Source organism: Euwallacea similis, chromosome 7 (assembly GCF_039881205.1).
Source record: "Euwallacea similis isolate ESF13 chromosome 7, ESF131.1, whole genome shotgun sequence".
Classification (NCBI taxonomy): Eukaryota; Metazoa; Arthropoda; class Insecta; order Coleoptera; family Curculionidae; genus Euwallacea; species Euwallacea similis.
Window position 1 is genome coordinate 812,364 of NC_089615.1, and position 20,917 is coordinate 833,280.

Sequence of the window (20,917 nt, forward strand, 5' to 3'; positions counted from 1 at the left end):
GTCTATGTTTGACTTTTAAAGTGGATACTCTAATATGGGAAACCCTGTATTTATAATGAATTAATTCTAATTCATTCGTAAAAAATACTCCCATATTCATGCTTCTAACTTTTTACATATATTTTCAATATGGTCGCGCAATCTTACGGCAAAGATATATACTACATAAGAATTACTTCCCTACGTTACAGTTTCCTGCATCAATCAATAATAAAATTTTGGCCAGAACTACACGTGCTTATTTTGACATTTCACATTAGACAATAGACATTTATTTAGATCACGAACACTACCTGAAGAGACGAGATATTGTTTATATATCAATAATAATGAAAGGTACGTATAAGAACACGTTTAGAAGATACAATAATCTTTTGATTTTTAGTTGAAAACTTACTTGAACAGTGGAAAAACTACCAATTGTCAAAATTGCAGCAAAAACAACTCAAAATGCCATATCCCTGTAAATTGGCATTATCGGATGGAATAACTATAGAAAACGCAATTTTAAGCTTTATCACAAATGAAGGACAACGAAGAATCGTGATTTCTCGTATCGATGGAAATCTTCCCTTTACGTTATTGTTTGATGAAATAAGCGGATTCACGCCAAACCAAGGGCGGGGTACTATTGAATTATCACATGGAGAAGAACGTGCTATACTTACCTTTGCATCAGAAATAAATTACTTAACCGTATTAAAGCAATTAAGAATTTTTTTAAGGTAATAAAATGTTGCAACGTGATTTTATATACAGTACATCTAAAAAGTCTATTCTGACTTTTTGTAAGAAATGTCCACACTAATTATTTAATGTTTCTTCAGAGAAATAGCAAATATACCAACATCGGAATCAAGCAGCGATGATGACCACAATACCAGCAGCAGTTCAAATGAATAATTGTAAGATTTAGACATAAAATATTATTTTGAAATAACTATTTTTATTTTCATTTTTTACAAACAAGAACAACAAAATTATAGCGCGGACTCTCGGCTTTCGAAAAAATCCAGAACAAGTACAATTTTTAAATCAACTGAAGTGTTTTCACTTTTATTAGATGTATGGACTTGAGGAGCACTGTTAGGGCGCCTTGCGCCCTTGTAGAATCTAAAAATAGAGACTCAGTCACTGCTAATACTCATTTCGTTGTGTCGCTTACGAATGCAAAAACTATAATGAAGGATTACGTAAAACTTTTAGTGCAACCAAGCCATATATAAAAATAAAAATCGAGACAGCTAAAGGGGACACTTTTCTGTCCCAGCCATTTAAAATACATTGTGCGAACGCTGATCAAAGTCCACTCCGGTGGACAGCATTTTGTGGCACCAATTTAAAAAGCATGCAAACGATGATGCACGAAGCGAAACTATTCCGGCATCCGAAGTCAAATCGAGTTTGCAAAATGAAATTTAATTTAAATTGCAAATCTCAAAATGGATGCTTCGTAACGTATTAAGGTTACAAGCTCCTATAAAAAAACCGTTTTTCGTAAGATTTTGAAGAAATTGTTGAGCTATGCTCAACATTCAGTTGCCTACGTTAGAGTAAAACTTTTTTACGGATGCCAAAGGCATCCTATTAGGACTTTTCGAGTCCGTATTAACAAAACATACATAAAATCGTCTTCCTCCAACTCCTCATATGTTGTGGAAAGTAACTTTTTTTTTGGGAAAATTTTTTAAAAAATGAGACAATTTCTTAAATTTAAACCTCTTCCTTAATTAACCCCTTAAACCCCTTCTTAAATTATAAAACCTTAAAAGGTTTTCGCAATTAGTGTCTAGTTACAATAACCACTGGAAGGGCCTGGTCAATGTAATAGACCTCCAGACGATCCGAGGAATTCACCTGTGGTTTCTCATGGTGACACCTAGACGACCCTTGGGTTGAATTATTTACAGGCACTGATTATCAGTCAGTACCTATTCTGATAGCAGAAATCTGGTGGAACGATTTTTTCCACATGGCTTTGACAATTTATCTACTGAGTTCATAAGATTCTAAATATGTATTCCTTTCGACTGGTAAATTGTCTTAGCATATGGACAATATCTTTTGCTGCAGAAATGGTTGCCATTGATTTTAGATTGTTTTCTATATTGATAATTAAATTAGCAAGTTTATTTATGATCTCACCTAGTTCACTTTCAGAAGTAGTTAATTTGATATTATCTAAATTAGAACTCATAAAACTTTCGACAAAATTATTCTAAGCTCCTTAAGATATAAGAAATCGTAAAATTTGCCAAAATCTCTCTCCACAAATATACCATAATGTCGAATGTGAAAAACGGGTACAAAGGACAAAGAAAGAATTATTCAATACTTACCGATTAAATCTTCGAAATTGATCCTTGGTTCGGGGTTATAGTTTCTAATTTCCAGATAAACAATTGAAATCGACTGATTTTTGAGCAGGTGGAACACTTCGATTCACTTTTCCAACAAGACCTTCTGGAATCCTACCGACTGTGCCAATTAAGTTACTTTATTTTACACAATGGATTTAAAAACTATTTTTATTGCCCTAATGGACTAATTTACAAAAATCAGGCTTGCAGCATAACTGCTCACAGAAAATTATAAAGAAAAATTATGATGTTCCCATGGTTAAGGGGGATTTTTATACTGTCTCTTCTCGCTAGACCCATATGGGTTTTACTTGTCCATCTCGACAGGCGTCTTTGCACAGGATAATATGTGTGGTGCACGTAATTTAGGTCAGGTGCTAATTGTGAGTACCTGTTTTACTTTCTTAATAATTAGTTTATTTATAGGTGTATTATAATCTGGTAGTTGTCATAGGTAGGTCTGGCAAACTACCAATTATTATTATTTTTTAGAGTATTTGTGAATAGTTACTTTTTGTCAAATTAGTTTATTTAAGTAGTTGTCAAGATTAAATAAAACAGTTCTTTACTACATTTGCGATCATCAACATCTTTTAACCACACAAGGACATATGTATATGCACGTAATGAGATAAAAGTTGAGATGAAAACTAGATGACCATAAGATAACACAGATGGTCTCAGGACAAAACACATATTTACATAACTCGTGTCACGATATTCTTCATTTATGTAATCCATAATATGTTTTTCAAATTCGGTACGCTGATAATAGTTTTATAAGTGTTACAAAACTGTTTAATAGACTTTCACATCTTAAAATTGACCATCTTATGGAGACTTAGTTTGTTGTTTCCATGGTAATACAGTAGACTCGCGATAGCATGAACACAAAAAAATCTAGTACATTCACATAATCGAGACTGTTCACATGAACGAAAGAGACAATGAAATAACTAAATGTATTTCTAAATTGCCATTGTAATAAAATCAAAGCAAAAAATAAATCATTAAGTATTGTATTAAATATTGATTTCTATGTTATTTAATTTTAAAGAAACGTAAGTTTAATTTTAACTTTCTTATTTAATCACTAAACAGCTACTGCCTTGTGTTAAATATTGAGAAGGTTCTGCCTGTCACTAACACCAATATAATTTTGCTTCGACCATTGTGAGACCGCTTGTAATATTGCTAAAACTCCTAGAATAGAAATCGTCTTGTTTGGTTTTTCAATAGTGTCATTTTCTAAGTCGTTATTTTCTGAACCTTCAATACGATCGATGTCTACTCTAAAACTGGTTGTATTAACAATGCTATCTTTATTCCATTGTTCAACATCGACTACGCTATATTCAGTCTAAGAAACGTGAATTCTATTTTCTATTACGAAAATTTATATGTATGAGTTAAATTTACCGATTCAATAATACTAAGTCATTCAATGGTTTCTTTAACTATCAATTCTAAGTTTTCACTTAGTGCAATTTCTCGAATTTTTAATAGAGGCAGATCAGCTTCATCCATATCACTTTTGTCAAAAATTTGACGCCAACCTTTTTCATTAACAGAAGAATCTAACTGCTGCTAGACGCGATGCAAATGAATTTAATTAATCTCAAGACATTCTGATCTACAGACTGTATTAAAATGGTGTAACATTTGGAGGTGTAAACGTAATAAATACAACGCCATCTTCGGTTTTCAAGTTTTCTGCTAAAGGATGAATGGAAGCATTGTCTAAAAGGACCAGTGCACATTATTCAAGTTTCTGAATTTTTAAAAAATTCTTTCACCTAAAAAATCTCTTCTAATTACATGCGCGTTTATTTAAATTTTTAGTTTAATTTACTTCTGAAACAAACCATTTGAAAAAACCAATGCTTAAAAACTTGCTGGGTCATCCAAGCATTTTTGGTATTTTTGTAAATAAGCGGTTTAGGAAAATTTTTTAGAGATCGATAAGATTTTGCTTTTCTAATGATTAAAGGAGTGAGCTTGTGGAAACCTGAAGCATTTGCACAATCAAAAAAATTATCTTCTGTTTAGACTGTTTAAGGCGAGGAGCAATTTTTTTAGAACTTAAAATATAAGTTTTCATAATTCTAAGACGTCAAAACAGAATTTCTATAACTACGAATATAAACGTCGTACATGTCTAGTTTTTCTTCAATTGTAAACATGTTAACAAAAACAATAAGGAGATTACGTTTGTTTTTTGTGTGTTTAACACACAAATGAGATTAAAAAAAGTTGGAAATACCTTCGAAACCATTCCAAGACTCACTATACAAAAAGCAGTGGATGAAATTAATTTACGAACAAATTTTTGTATTAGGGAAAACGATGGACACTTTGAATACATGTTAAATTAAGAAGTCTATTATTATTTTAAGGCTTTAAAGTCATTTACCCGCTAATGTTCACATTTGTAATAAAATTCTTTTCACATTTATAAAAAAAACTGATGATGGTCTCTTTTAAACCAAAACGCCATAAAATTTTATCATGTGACATATCGTTGAAAAACCTTTAATGAACACTTTCAAAATATTCCAAAATTTATCCAAGTCCGAATTAAAAAAAAAGTTGGGGTCATTATTTCGAAAACTAGGCCAACTATAAAATTTAGAAAGTCACACACATCAAGAGCTCGGAAAACTGTAAATTTTTTGCACAAAATATTTTTTTGAAAAATCTTATTTTGAAAATTAAATTATGACATTTTTCAATTTTTTCCCAATATATCGGAAAATAAAAACAAATTAGCAACACTGTTTCCGAATATTGACTGAGCCTCAAGTTTAACACATTTTCTCTAATTTAACCAAACTCGTATCTTTTGCAGTTTCCAAGATACCAATGGTGAGCACCGAAATTTTCACCACCCTGTATAAAAATTTGATAATTAATATATTTTTAACGCCACACTAACACTAAAACGGTCTCCGAATGAATAATCCCCTTTTAGTTTTCTATTTCGATCATCTTTCTTCAGTATTTTCCCTAAAGTCTAGTATGATTTCCCACATAACATTGTAAGCGACATAACGCTTAACGTGCAAAATATCTCAATCGAGGTACCATATGTAGAGGGTTCTGTTCGAAATTGAGTAAGGGAAATTTTTACACAAAAAACAAATTTTTACTTGTTTTGCTCTAAAATTCATGTTTGTGCAAATTGAAACAAGTTGTGCGTACTACCGAAGTTATTAATAATTCACACTGCTGGAAGTATTATGTAAATAATTTGCCTGTTTACACTACTGGATTGTTCACACTAGCGCGCGCCTACTGCACTTATGTCTGAGTAGCGTTTCATTATTTTATTTATTAAAAATGTATTTTGCACTATTACGTTTGTTGTTACTACAACTGTGACCCATCATTTAATTCAGAAAATCAAAGGCTTTCTAAAAATGCAATAAAAATTTACATACGTAATTAAAGAAATGAAGTTAATGATGATTCTCAAATTTCGAAGCGTTCTATTTAAAATCTAATGACGCTATCTTATAAAGGAGCAAAAGTGCCCATGAGGAAGTAAAATTCGTAAAAAAAATCTTCAAATAACTTAAAAAAAAATAAAAGCAATTTGTGGAAATATCTTTTTTTTTTCGATTATACTCCGCGAGAAAATGACAGGACTCTTCTAAATTTTCACTGTTTCTTGAAAATAACCTGATTGACATATTATTTGAAACATTTCAACTGTTTATATGAAAAAAGGGTGCCACAAAATGATAGGAAACATATAAATAAACAATTATTTTATAATGATCGGAAAAATATTTCACACATTTTTCTTAACATTAATAACGTGCGGAGCTCCCCTTCTTCACTAGAACTTCTAACATTCGCTTAGGTAAAGATATATATAGTTTATTTATAAACGTGAGAGAGAATACATTCCAACTGTGTTCAGTTACCTTTTTAAGACCACTTATCAAATTAAACTGTCTACCACTTCGATATACATCACAGGCTAACTTCCCCATACATTTTCTATAATATTCAGATCCGGAGATCTTGCCGGCCACGATAGAATTTTAATATTGTGTCATTGAAAATAATCTTTTACCACTTTAGTCGTATACACTGCTGCATTATCCTGCAGAAAAATGAATCCGTCTCCACTAATTCACGTTGCATATTCGATATTTCTTGATCAATTAATTCAATGTAGTTCCTATTCTTCAGTTTGTTATTAATGAAACGAATATTCGTACTTCGTTGATAACCAATTCCTCCCCAAATCATAATTCCTCCACCTCTCATTTGTCGTTTTTTTCTGAACATGGGTTTTTTCCACAGGTCATGGAAATAGTACGCCCACCCATCTGATCCATCAAAAGTAAACCTCTTTTCATGTGTAAATAATACTTTTCTCCATTTTTACACCTCCTAATTCGTTTTCAGGTAAAGTTCATCCGATCATTGACATATTTCTTTGTTAATGGTGGCTTACTTTGAAGTTTTCTTCGTTTTAAATGATCAGTGTGTTGCAAAATGCGTTGTACATTCCATGTATTTGTTAAGACACCTGCCTCTTGTGCAATTTGTCGTGATATATGAATTGAATTAAACGCGATCCTGATAATTTGACGTCTATTACAGTCATTTCTAACACAAGGTCGGTCTTTACTCTTCTTCCCACCATATTATTCAGGATTGTCCGAAAAGTTTTTTATAACATTTCTACTTCTCTTTATTAGTTTCGATATTTTATTGGTATTTAAGTCATCTTTTCTTAAATTTAAGATAATTTTACATTCAGTTACATTCGGCTGAGTGCCGCGGCCCATTTTGACTTTTACATTTGAGTTTTACAGTCGCTTTTTACTAATATTAGATCACAAACCCTTTTCATCTTAAATAAACCTATCTGTCGAGAGTTATTTTAATACTATCCCATCATTTTGTCTCACCCTTTTTCATATAAACAGTTGAAATTTTTTATATAATAGTAAACTACTGACACTTTTTTATCTAAATAAGAAAGGAGCAACATTTATGGGGATAGGTACAGAATTTTTTCATTCAGATTATTTTTAAGAAACAGTGAAAATTTAGAAGTGTTCTATCATTTTGTCATTTTGAGAAGTAATCGAAATTTTCCAAATTTTAAAACAGCATTTAACAAATTTTGAAAATGCTCATCTTCGCCCCAATTTAAGCGACCTTATATCTTTTATGGTTTTCGAGATTCCAATAGTATGCAGTAAATTTGAATTACCCTGTATATTATGAAAAATTGCAAAAAAGCGCACTATTAATGTTAATAAAATGAAAAAAAAGTTAGCACCAGTAAACTAGGAAAGGAAATCATTGATAGAAAAACGTTGCTTTTCAGAAAATATTAGCTGCATATTAAATTATCAAGGTTATGAAGGGAAAAATTTATTGCATTTTTGTAAAGACAGCCCATAATGACATTGAAGAATACAAAGAAACAAACATAAAAAAGAAAGAAGAAAATAACCAGTTGCACATAAGTATTATCTTCATAAATTTCTAGAACTAGGACAGTAAACCAGTTGCCGAATTAAAATTAAAAGATATTAAAGGTTATACATATGTATATGTAAAGTGCTCCACAAAAAGATAGCTCCACCCATGTTTTTTGGTAATTTACGAAAGTGTTTAAACTTTTCTTAAGTTTTTCTTTTGTATCATGTTTGTTGACCAAAAACATTAGGCTCTGCAAAGAACCATTCATATCCGCTTCCTTATACCGTAATAAAGTATACTAAACCGAAAATCGGCTTCCACATAATGATAGCTCCACTTAGCTTTTGTAACTTATCGATGTGTTTTTGTTTATATTGTTATTTTTGACAGCGTAAAAAACTGTTTTGAAAGATCGTGTTTGGTTTGGTTCAGTATTTTTTATAATGGGACGTGGTCCGTCTTTAACTGAGGTGGAAAGAGCAGATATTTTAACTCATCATCGTTATGGACGCTCAAATCGTTGGATCGCTCGTGAAATGGGACGTAATCATCGAGTTATTAATTGTTTTTTGAAGGATCCAGTCGCTTACGGTACGAAGAAGTCCCCAGGACGGCCGAAAAAGCTTAATGCCCGTCAGAGAAGACGTATCATTAATGCAGCTTCAAATGCTACCGTATCGTGCAGCACCATCAAAAAAGATCAGGACCTTAATGTGTCAATTGAAACAGTTAGGCGTACGATTCGTCAATGTGGCTTTATTAAACGCTCAAAAATGCTCACAGCACCAGAATTGTCTGACGTTCACAAGATGCAACGTCTCGCATTTGCTCGTGCTAATGTTCGCACTGATTTTACAAATGTAAGTTTTCAATGTTACCAGCAATGTTATGTAATTATTTAACGCCTTTCATTTAGTTTATTTGGTCTGACGAGAAAAAATGGAATCTCGACGGCCCTGATGGATTCAATTCATATTGGAGAGATTTGAGGAAAGAACCTCGAATTTTTTCACGTCGAAACTTTGGTGGTGGCACACTAATGGTGTGGGCAGCGTTCAGCGTGCACGGTAAAGTGCGTTTAGCATTTCCATCCGCTAAAATGAATTCAAAAGAATATCAAGAACTGCTGGACGCATGTCTTTTGCCTTATCTTGAGGAAAATGACGGTATTGAATTCCAGTATCAGCAAGACAATGCACCAATCCATGTGTCGCAATCAACGAAAGCTTGGTTTAATGGAGCACAATTGCCACTGGTTGACTGGCCTTCCCGTTCACCGGATTTAAATGTTATCGAAAACGTTTGGGCGATACTCGTACGTCGTGTTTGCGCAAATAATCGCAAATATTGTACCATTGAGGAGCTCAAAAATTTAATTGTGCTCGAATGGGAAAATTTAGATAATAACCTTCTTGTTCGGCTTGTAGATTCTATGGACAATCGTTTATTTCAAGTAATTCAGAGGAATGGCAGTGCCACTGATTACTGAAATGTCGTCAATGTTATTATTTTATTGGTAATATGTAAATAAATTGTTGTTTTTGAAGTGGAGCTATCATTATGTGGAAGTCAGTTTTCGGTTTAGTATACTGTATTACGGTATAAGGATACGGATGTGAATAGTTCTTTGCAGAGCCTAATGTTTTTTGTCAACAAACATGATACAAAAGAAAAACTTAAAAAAAGTTTGAACACTTTCGTAAATTACCAAAAAATATGGGTGGAGCTATCTTTTTGTGGAGCAGTGTATGTACTATCGGCCACAAAAGTGGTCGACCACGCTAAGGTTCAAAATCGCTTGACGCGTATTCCGAGCGAAGGTACCTTATCAGTTCACAAAAAATGATCCACAACATAAACGTGTCTAGCGAATAAATTTAGAATTTTACATCGAATACCAAGTTTGCCGGAATATTTTCAAGATGATAATTTCAAATAAATCATTTCTGCTAGTAATTGTGTGAAAACATCACTATATTAACATTGAATTTTGTAAATTGCAAAAGTTGATATGGCTATATAATTGTTTAAGATGAAAACGAAAAAAATACATGTTAAATTCAATTATAAACAAGACCAACAATTTACAAAACACTGTAGTACAACTTACTAAACTTCAAGACTTTTATTAACAATAATATTTTGCTGGGAATTAGGAATTAACTAGTCCGACTGTTTCTTACCTCTCACTTAACAATCAAGTGATTTCTATGTCGCAAAAGTTCTTTAGACAAAAGATGACATAAACGGCGTTTTTCGTAATGCGTACGTTAAAAGGGAAAATTTCAAGACACATTTTTTTCGAAAATACAGTACGATCGAGAGAAAATAAGCTTAAAATTTATATAAATAAATGATTAAATTAAAAAATAAACAATTCTAATAGCGGGTTACTCCCCCATTGGCGTCAATGACGTCTTGTAGCCTCCGGCCCATTGAACCCACAAGGTTTTGGCACAAGAGTGAACCTCTAACCCCATTCCAAATTTGGTTGCAATGTGCCACCAAATCTTCGGTAGTACGTTCATTGTTATTGTGCCACCTTTGAACCACTAGGCCCCATAAATTTTCTATGGGGTTTAGGTCTGGTGAATATGCAGGCCAGGGAAGATTGTTTATGTCTGGATGCTCGTGATACCCGTCCCTCACGATGTTTGCGCGATGTATCCTAGAGTTGTCATCAGCATAATTGATGACAGGCATTTCTGCCACAGGATACAAAGTACGAACAGAAGGAAGCATAGCTTCGTCGAGCATCCGAACGTACTCAATAGAATTCGCCCTTGTTTCAAAACATGTTATGCAGGCAAATGAATTATCAATCAAGCTATATGATTATAAATTTTTGAGGCATAATAATTGCATTTTTTGCTTGGCACTCCAAGAGCGGCCTAGCTTATTGAGAGAAAAATGCAGAATTACTTCTTTTAAACTAAGACATAAAAAATTCTATCTTGTGATACACCGTTGTAAAGGGGTTATTAAGAACTTTTAAAAACCGCCGAAACATGCACGGGTCCGTATTTGAAAAACTCAAGTTGTTGTCTCATTATCTCAAAAGCTAAGGAACATTTAAAATGTTGAAATTTACTGGTTTGTACACATAAGAAAACTACGAAGTTCTTGTATCAAACGTTTTGATGAAAAACCTTTAGTTATCGATTCATTTAGAAAATTAAATTCGACCTAATTTTAGTTTTCTCACAGTAACTCAGAAACTAACAATCATTCGGCAACATTGTTTTCGGTTCTTAGAAGAGTATTAAATTTGGCACATTTCTTCCAATTTAACCGGCCCTGTAACTCTTCCCGTTTAAGAGATAGCAATAATAGCACATCGAATTTGGAACACCCTGTATAACACAGCCGACATCTCACAGACTTTTCGCTCAACTCAAGATGAATTTCTTGCCAGAAGTAACAATATAAACAAAAAAACGTCCCCAAATTTAAGCCAGTGATAAAATTACCTTAATTGAAAAAAAACAATGTGATTACGTACCGTAATATTCAACTCATGACTAATTTCGGAAACATTGCACCCCTGTTCATACAAAAGCACTATATTATTTTTAATGTTATTGCTCAGATTTGGAGGCATTGTAGCCGAACGATGAACTGAGAAAATACCAAAAAATAAAATTGTCTCAATGAATTGGGCCAGCAATACATGTTTTTGTGCAAAATATTGATGTATATACACAAAAAGGAGGATCCAACAAAAAGTAATATAGGTCAAGTGTGACAAAAAAAGGTATCCGACCCACAATACCGCAAGCGATTTTGATTTGAAACTGGTCGACCACTTTTGTGGCCGATGGTATATGCATCTGTTTCCGGTAGCAGACCATATTTTATACAAATATCATTGGCAACGGAACGACGGAAACATGGATGGATACAATGGCAATATTGACTTTGAACTGCAATCAGAAAAAATATATTAAATTTTAATTAAACAACAAAGAACAAGATGTTTTTTTTCTCTGAGATGCATTTAATTCAATTTAGTTTAATGTTTTTTTTTTATGAGAATATTAGTTTCATAATGAAATTTATTAAAAAATTAATTTCATTCATATCTTCAATGACTAGATAATAAATTATTTTTGATTTAAAAAAATAGATTGTTTTTCTCAAATATTTGAGAACGATTTTATTGTTGATTGAATCTTTATTGCATAATGGGGTCCAATTATAGCTACGTTTCAAAACCCAGACACTATAGTGATTCTTAGGTCTTCCAATGCATTTTTAAAAGGTCAGAAAAAATAGAATGAAATGTTCGAGCGTTTGGTTTCTAACTTGTGGGATATTTAACAATATCAAAATTATCAGATGGAGGAAGCTACTGAAATAGTATGGGTAGGAAATACTAGAGATAAAGAGCTAGAGGAACGATTGAAGGTCAGTCTTTCCTTTGTCATGGATATAAACCTCACTTTATGTGCCAGATCACACAATGTATATTATCTTAACGAATAAACTGTTACGCTTCTATAAAATCAAAAGGAAACAAACACAAAAATTGCGCACTATAGCATCTACGATGTTGCCACATTGTAAACCTTGTGGTTAGTCACGGTGAATAGTGGTGATGCCGAAGCGCTTTTCGGTTGTAATTAATGATTTGAATAACTTACTAATAAATAAAATCTATCTACCCTTGAATGATCAGCATTAGAATTGCGCATCTTCGTCATTCAAAAAAATAATCTAATCATTAGGGAACGGATCGGTAAATATCTTCATTCAGCTAGACTGATTCCTAAGGGGTCCTTGTCTGAATCTGCACCCAGGTATACACACCTGCAGACTGGATCGGGGCCTTGAGAGCAAATGGTTATATCCAGCCAACAGAAAAGCTTACGGTTGTATCCACCAGTATATCCCACATTCTCTAAAGCGGTTTTTAAGATTTTCACGTTCCCGCTATATTTAATGAAAACAATCGAGTCAACTGAACCATCCCCTTGCCAAAAATAAATAAATAAATAATTTAAAAAAAAGACCAAAATTAGTTAACGTTTGTCATTGAATTTGAGTTTAATCGTTAAATTCTTATCCAGAATTATCTATTTCATATTTGTAACTCTTAACTAAGCAGTTGTGTGCGATTTAATAATACTTCAACTAAACAGAGAGAATAAATATGCATGAAATAAATAAGAAAGAAGAAAAAAACAGGCCGCCCTATTCATTAAAGGAAGACCAAAAAATTCTGCGTTACATTCTGGATGGTAATTATCAAGACCTCATTAAAGGAGATGGACTATGGAAGAAAATGGAGATGGAAAGAATATGTGACTTCAGAAGCTGGCAGAGTATGAAAAATCGGTTTATGAGAAATATCCTAGTGAGTAAAAATAGGCCTGAATATGGCTTGACTCATGAAGAGAAATTATCCTTAAGAAATATAAATCAATTGATGGCCATACCTAACTCAAAAAAGAACTGTGTGAGTGTCTCTAGATGTGATTCTCCATTGGTTGTAAACAGGAGTGACACACAGGAAGATAGATCTGCCAAGTCTGTCTCAATACCAAGGAACATAAGAAACAATTTAATATACTCAGTCGAGGAGGATAAGAAGTTAATTAACCATCTTTTACACAATTGTACCTTCTTGCAAGAAACTCCATATGAAAATGATGGTTGGAAAACCCTTGAAGCAGAGAACGTTTGTTCAGGGCGAAGTTGGCAGAGCATGAAAAATAGGTTTCTAAGGTAAGCAAGTAAGTGGTACTAAGGTCAACAATTGTAACTTGGTTTGGAGTATAATTTTTTTTAAAATCTAATATCTGTTGCGTCTTGAGCAATCCCTAAATGAGTTAAGGACAATCCAGGAAAGGAGGTACATACACCATAACTGCAGGGAATACAGGGCCATTTTTATTTTTTTGTGATATATTTAAAATGAAACAAGATAGAGTACACATCCTATAAAGATCCATTAAAAATGAATCACCTCACAAAATATTTCCTGCATCTTAGATATTAATAGGTCTTACTATCTCTTTACAAAGAGATGCTAAATTACTATGTTCTTATTGAGTCCTTCACATGGAAGTTCTTTGTTACAGAGACATCTATCCATCAATCATCAATCCCATTTATAATCTAACTGAAGAAGAAATAGCTTGGATCACAAATTGTTTGTCTTCCAAACCAGACTCTGAATCCAACAAACATAGTTCTTTTGTGGAAATATTGAGTAGCTCCGATGAATCATTGGATGCATCACACATTGAATCAGATGCAAATGCCCGACTTGGTTCTAAACAAAGTCATGAAACCAAAGCATCTTCAACTTCAAGCACTCAATTTTGCAAAAAGTCACCACATGCACTACATAATGCAAAAGTTTTAAATCCATTTGCAAAATCAGCATCAACTTCATTGAAAAAATCCCAAAGGAATCCTCTTGCAAAAAAAGTAAAAGTGAAAAACAAAGACAATGGCAGTCAAAAGAAGTTGAAGTCAATTCATGTCGCCTCAAGTAGCAAGAGTTGGGAGCCAGTAGACTCTCTTGTTACTCCCAGTGGTACCAATGATTATGTAGAATGTAAAAAAGAAGTGGAAGTTTCGGGGGTAAGTTCCTCTGACAGTGACGAATGTAATGAAATTCCCAATGATTTTTATTCTATTGACATGAAGTGGACAGACAGTGATACATCTTAAACTCTGAAATATAATCAATCTCAAGAATAGTCGTACCTCATTAATTGTCTACTTTAAATGACGAAGATTTGTTTATTAATTACTAATAGGATAACTTATTAATAGGATGTGTAATAGAATTACAGCCCTTTAAACTCATCTAAATTTTATTACAAATAAATATGCTAATATTGCAAAAATGTAATTTTATAATAACAATTAACAGAATCGGGCTCACAAGAGTACTCATACGTACGTAAATTGCAGAAAAAACATTAAATTTAATAATAATTAATATTTGGTTGGGCCTCCTTTGGATTTTATAATACTTTTAATCGGCATACTGTTAATTATTTTTTTGTATATTCTGTTTCAGTATTGTTCCAAATATCAAGGAGTTTTTACTTTAAAGTGTCTTTGTTTTTAATCTTGTGCTTTTTTAGTTTTATTTTTCATATGTGCCTTGAGATGTCCAATGGGATTTATACCTGAAATTTGGAGAGGAATAACTAAAGTATGTACTGTAGTATACAGTTAGTAAAAAAAGTATTTGGACAAAATGATATAATGTATGTTATCACATATTAAATATTGCCTACAATAAAGTATTAACTTTTATAATATATATTTAGAAAAGTATACTCTATATGAATGTGACGTAGTATAAAAACAATGAAAAACTGATTTAAACATTAATGAAAAAATTATATTAAACAATGTCCTACAAATAAGTCACAAAAAAAAGTATTTGGACAAACAGAGAAAACAGCTTCAGTTACTTATTGAAAAAAAATTAATATTTTTTGAATTCTTTGATTCCAGCACTCAGGAGACAATTCGGCATCAAAGTAACTAACTTTTGAATTATAGATGGCTGAATATCTGCCCATTTGCGTTGTAACTGTTCAATGAACAGAGCTCTGTTAGAAATTTTGTATTTTGCCATTCTTTCTTTCAGCACTTGCCACAAATGCTCAATCGGATTAAAAACCGGTGATTATGGGGATGTTTGCAAGTATTTAGGGATGTTACACAGAATCCATTCTTTAGCAACTCCTGAAGAATACTTTGAATCGTTATCTTGCTGAAACATTCAATTATTTCCCAAATTTAATTTGGCTGCATTAGGTTTTAAATGTGATTTTAGAATGTTAATATATTGAAAACGGTCCATTATTCCATTAATGACTGCTAAATTTCCTACTCCACCAGCAGCCATACACTCCTAACAAATCATCGAATCCCCTCCATGTTTCACTGTAGGCTTCAAATTTTCTTTGTTCACTGCGGTGTTGGGCTTTCTTCAAATGCGGCAGTTTCCATCACTTCCAAAAAGATTTATCTTGGTTTCATCAATGAAAATTACTTTCTCCCAGAAATCCAGAGTCTTGTTTATGTAAGTTTTAGCAAAATTCAAACATTTTTGTCTATTGGTTTCACCAATAAATGGTTTTTCCTAGCTATACGTCTATGATAATCTTTTGTCTTAAAAAAATTTCGTACAGTTTGGGCGGTAACGACTACTTGAGGAGCTCTCTGACGATCAGTTGAAAGAGTTGGAGCATTAACTCGCGGATTTTTTTTACTGAGCGAAGAATAACATTTCCATCTCTTGGTGATATTTTCTTAGGTCGCCCTATACGCACTTTGTTTACTATAAGGCCTGTACTATTGTATTTTTTTATTATGTACCCAATCGTAGAACGTGGTATTCCGACAGTTTCGCCGATTTCTCTGCAGGTTTTCTTTTTTTTATGCAATTTAATTATAATTTCCCGTTCTTCAACTTTTGTTCCTCGTAATTTTTGAGTCATCACGTTAAATAAAATTATATGCTACCAGTGCAACATACACTAATAAGATTATGCATTGAAATAGAATTGTAAACCGTTCTACAAGTTTATGCATGTTTATGATGATTCACGTAAACTGTTTAAATACTTTTTTGCCAGCGATATTCGAGTTTTTTAAGTTTTTTTTTAATATGTTGTTAAAGAAAATATTCGATTGGATTTTTACTATTATATATTAATTTACAAAACACTTCATTAAATTTAAAGTATAAAAACCATTTGATTATAGTCGGGATTCTAGAAAACTCTACATAATACATGATAATTTATTTTGCCCAAATACTTTTTTACTAATTGTAACTAAACATCAAATATGCACAATAAAAGGGAGATCAAAAAGTTTAAAATGTTTTGCACATTACACATAACATTAAACAATTGCTTCTTATAATTATAAAAGTATGTGTTTCTAGGAAGAATGCTAATAAAATAATAAAAAGTATTCAAATATACAGGGTTCCCCATATTAGAGTATCCACTTTAAAAGTCAAATAAAAACTTTATAATTTGAATAAAGAATTTTTTTATTTGACTAATATAGAGCTAATTCTATGGGATTTATTATTAATTTAGATAACTATTCAATTTTTAAAAATCATGTTTTTTAAATGCCCTCCATCAACTTCTTTCGTAGATCAAGATATGTATTCTTTGGGATCACATGTTACCAAGTAGGCCCCTATCTCAAAACAATAACTAGAAACACCAACGATAACTTTTCCAGTAGTTTACAACTTTTACTTAAAATCTTTCAATATTATGGATTATTCAATTCAAGAGCGTATTTTTTCCGTGGAAGTCTACATTAGAACTGGTTCAGTGAAGGAAGTTCAGCGTTCATTTCGGAGGCAATTTGGAAACAATAATAGAGGTAATGCACCAACACGTAAAACAATTTCGACATGGGTTCGTCATTGGCGTGAAAATGGCTTTGTGCAAAACATGAAAAAACCTGAAAGTCGAAGATCGGTGCGTACATCTGCAAATGTTGAACGAACGAGAGCTGCTTTCACAAGAAGTCCTAAGAGATTTGTTAATTGGCAATCGCTTGCCCTAGGAATATCGAAGGGAAGCCTCTACAGAATTCTGCACATGGATTTAAAATTTTATCCCTACAAATGCCAAATGGCACATCACCTTAGCAATTTAGATAACGAAAGGAGGTTAACATTTTGTGAAGAATTTTTAAATCAGCGTCGAGAAGACAGATAATTTGCTAATGAGCGACGAAGTAAATTTTTACTTGGACGGTGTTTTAACCAGCAAAATTTTAGGTGCTGAGGGTCAGAAAATCCTCGCGAACTCTTTACCAAAAAACTCCACAGTCCAAAAGTCGTTGTTTGGTATTCCCAGAGATGTTCAATCGGGTTGAGATCTGGTGACTGAGACGGCCACTCTAATACGGAGATGTTATTATCATTCAGCCAATGTTTTACTGATCGGGATGAATGTTTGGGGTCGTTGTTCTGCTGGAAACGCCAAAGTAAAGGCATATTTTCATCAGCAAATGGCAGCATATGATTCTCAAGGATGGCTTGTATTGAAACCGATCCATAATTCCCTCAATTTTGACCAATGGTCCAACGCCGGATCGAGAAAAACATCCCCATATCGTTATGCTGCCACTATCACATACAGTGGCGGCCATAGAAATAGCACACTTCAAAAATTTATTTATTTCTATCAAACTGTAAACAAACTCTTGGAATAAAGGTTTACCGAAAATGTACCAGTCAACAACAATAAAAAATACATCGCCAAAAAATAGGTATTATTGTTTATCTATTCTTAAACCTACTTTACCATTTGACCGAAGAGCACATAAATAGCACACGATATAAATTTATTGTTTAAACTTATTTTTTTGGCGTTCATTTATTTTCTCAGATAGGAAATTAATTAGTAAGTAGCTCTATTTGTTATTTAAAGCATTTAAATTGATTGTTTTTAAGTGGGTAGAAAAAAGCACTGCAGTGCCGAGAAGCGTGCATTAATAATACAATTGAAAAATGATGGAAAGAGCATAACTGAAATTAGTAAAAGTTTAAAGTGTTCAAGGAAGCTCATCTACAATGCGATAAAACTACATATGCAGATAGGCAGTACATCAAATAAAATTAGAGCAGCCCGAAAGAGAAAAACTACTGAGAAGATGGATAAAATTATCCAACGTTTAAGCAAGCTTAATCCTTTTTGGAGCGCGAAACAAATTAGGCAGGAAATTGTAACAAATTACTATATAAATATGTCAATAAGAACCATAAGACGCCGATTAAATGAAGCGAACCTTCGGGGATGTATTGCCAGAAAAAAACCGCTTGTATCTAAACGAAATCTTAAAAAGCGACTACTTTTCGCTAAAGAACATATACCAAAAAGTATAAATTTTTGGAAAAACGTGTTGTGGAGTGACGAATCTAAGTTTAACCGATTCGGAAGTGATTGTAAATCTTACATTCGTCGTCCTCCAAATACTAGTTTTCATCCTCAATACACAGTCAAAACTGTAAAGCACGGAGGGGGTTCAATCATGATTTGGGGTGCAATGTCCTGGCGAGGAGTGGGTCCTATTTACAGGATACAAGGTAATATAGACCAATTTGTGTATAGGAACATACTTGAAAATGTAATAGAACCTTATGCGGATGAGTTTCTACCGGTTTCATACAGATTTATGCATGACAACGACACAAAACACACTTTACGGCTTGTGAAATCGTGGTTCCAGAAACATGCAGTGGATGTTTTGGATTGGCCACCTCAAAGCCCGGACTTGAACCCCATTGAGAACTTATGGGAACATATAAAAACAGATCTCAAGGGGAAAAATCCATTTAATCTTAATGAATTGTGGGAAAATATCCGAAATTCCTGGTACGCTATTCCGAATAACATTTGCGAAAAATTAGTGGAATCTGTACCATTTAGACTTAAAGCTGTCATTCAAAATAAGGGTTTTGCTACGAAATATTAGTTTTTAAAGTTAATTTTTAGTTTTTTTTTCACAATTTTTCAAAGTGTGCTATTTAAATGCCTCTAGATGTTAGAAAAGATTTTGTTTTTCCTAATTTTTCATTTTTTCTGAATTTTTTTTCTTTTATAATTTCTGTATCTTTCATAGAAATATAAGTCATATTGCATTTTATTTTATTTATTTGTCTTTAACTTATTTTAAGTTTTCTATGAAGTGTGCTATTTCTATGACCGCCACTGTATATGTTAGTTTTTGATATTTGGAATCAAACCTAACCCCCGCAGGTCGATGAATATAACTTTTCCCATCAGAATTAAAAATATTAACTTTAGTTTCATCACTGAAAAGAACAGTATTCCACTTTGAAGATAACCAAAACAAATGAAGAGTACAGGCTAAAAAGGATGATGGTCACAAAATGAAAGTTTCCAGAAAAATAGATTTTTAAATTTGAAACTCTTACACACGTTATAAGGAATGATGCTGTTAATAGTAACTAATTTTTAAAATGACTGCATGTGTGTCTAAATTTTGTTAACAACTTTATTTGTGACATTTTTATGAAGTTGGAGTTAAAAAAAATTAAAAATAAAGTAAAACCCCTAAACTCAGAAAAATAAAGATGAGGGTTCTCAAAATTTTAACTGCAATAAACATTTTTTTATTTTAATGTGAGTTAGTTATATGGTAAATTTTCGAAATAGAATTGGACTTTAATACTACAGAAACATTTTAAGTCTTTTAGATTTTGATATTTTGAAGCATTGATTGTAATCCTATCCTCTTATTTTAAATTTGGGAGTTCAAACTCTCCGCAACGTAGTTCTGGTAACATCTTTTTCCTTTTTTAGAAGTTTGTTGTGTTTTCTTTGTTGGTATTACAATGCTTGAAATGAAGGCTACGTTGTAAGAGATGCGGTGATTTATCATTCTTTGTTGTTCTTTTCTTATTACTAATTCCCTAAGTGGGCGAGTCTCAAACGCACACTTTGCCACATAATAATTCTTCGGAAGATCAGTCTGACTTCGGAAAATGTTTTCTTTCTTCACAACTAATTACCTTAAAAGGGCTTGGCTTTACGTGGGCATTCCGAATTTGATCATCCCAACCAGACGGAAGTTTTGGTGTTAAAATTAAGCCCATATTAGGATCATACTCCATGTAACTGTGTCCTCGAATTGGAAAGACCATTTTTACACACTGAAGCAGGCCTAGTTTATGGACTACGTGATGAAGCATTCGAAACAATGTGTAGTTTTTATTTTGTTCGCAACAGGAATCACAAAATATAACAAGTTCTTGTACCTCCAGTTTCAATTCATTAAGAATGAAATTAAAAAGTATAGACTACTTCATCTGATTCTTTTTTAGCCACAGTTTCCATATACGTGTAAAACATTGCCTCATCACTAGCTAAAATATGATTATTCAACAGGTAAAATGATAATTGTCGATTGTAGTAAACATCATTGGTGCCAATATTTGGCAGTGGCAAGTTTTTTTGAAAATCCATCGCAATTGCTTCAACGTGATGATATTTTCGTGCTCTTTTACGTTCCAATCGTTTTCTGTCGTAAAAAGCTTCAACCCTCTTAAGGTGAAGTTTTTGATTTATATT

At 32.6% G+C, this 20,917-nt stretch overlaps 3 protein-coding genes across 4 annotated transcripts; 2 read left to right on the forward strand and 1 right to left on the reverse strand.

Moving 5' to 3' along the window:
• The first annotated feature begins 272 nt into the window (after positions 1–272).
• On the forward strand, positions 273–2,771 carry LOC136410029 (uncharacterized). 2 transcript variants are annotated; one of them, XM_066391931.1, is made up of 4 exons: positions 273–336; positions 386–725; positions 828–905; positions 2,395–2,771. In XM_066391931.1, the coding sequence occupies exons 1-3, from the start codon at positions 330–332 to the stop codon at positions 901–903; spliced, it is 423 nt and encodes a 140-aa protein (XP_066248028.1). In that variant the 5' UTR covers positions 273–329; the 3' UTR covers positions 904–905; positions 2,395–2,771. The 2 variants fall into 2 exon arrangements, with proteins under 2 accessions (XP_066248028.1, XP_066248027.1); XM_066391930.1 differs by lacking the exon at positions 2,395–2,771 and having other exon boundaries at positions 828–936.
• Positions 2,772–12,848: 10,077 nt separating this feature from the next.
• Positions 12,849–15,030, forward strand: LOC136409881 (uncharacterized). Its single transcript, XM_066391713.1, has 2 exons — positions 12,849–13,538; positions 13,895–15,030. The coding sequence occupies exons 1-2, from the start codon at positions 12,964–12,966 to the stop codon at positions 14,490–14,492; spliced, it is 1,173 nt and encodes a 390-aa protein (XP_066247810.1). The 5' UTR covers positions 12,849–12,963; the 3' UTR covers positions 14,493–15,030.
• Positions 15,031–15,564: 534 nt separating this feature from the next.
• On the reverse strand, positions 15,565–16,379 carry LOC136410109 (uncharacterized). The gene is made up of 4 exons (XM_066392077.1): positions 16,368–16,379; positions 16,164–16,306; positions 15,891–16,056; positions 15,565–15,696 (listed from the first exon to the last, which is right to left on the reverse strand). The coding sequence occupies exons 1-4, from the start codon at positions 16,377–16,379 to the stop codon at positions 15,565–15,567; spliced, it is 453 nt and encodes a 150-aa protein (XP_066248174.1).
• Positions 16,380–20,917: the final 4,538 nt, after the last annotated feature.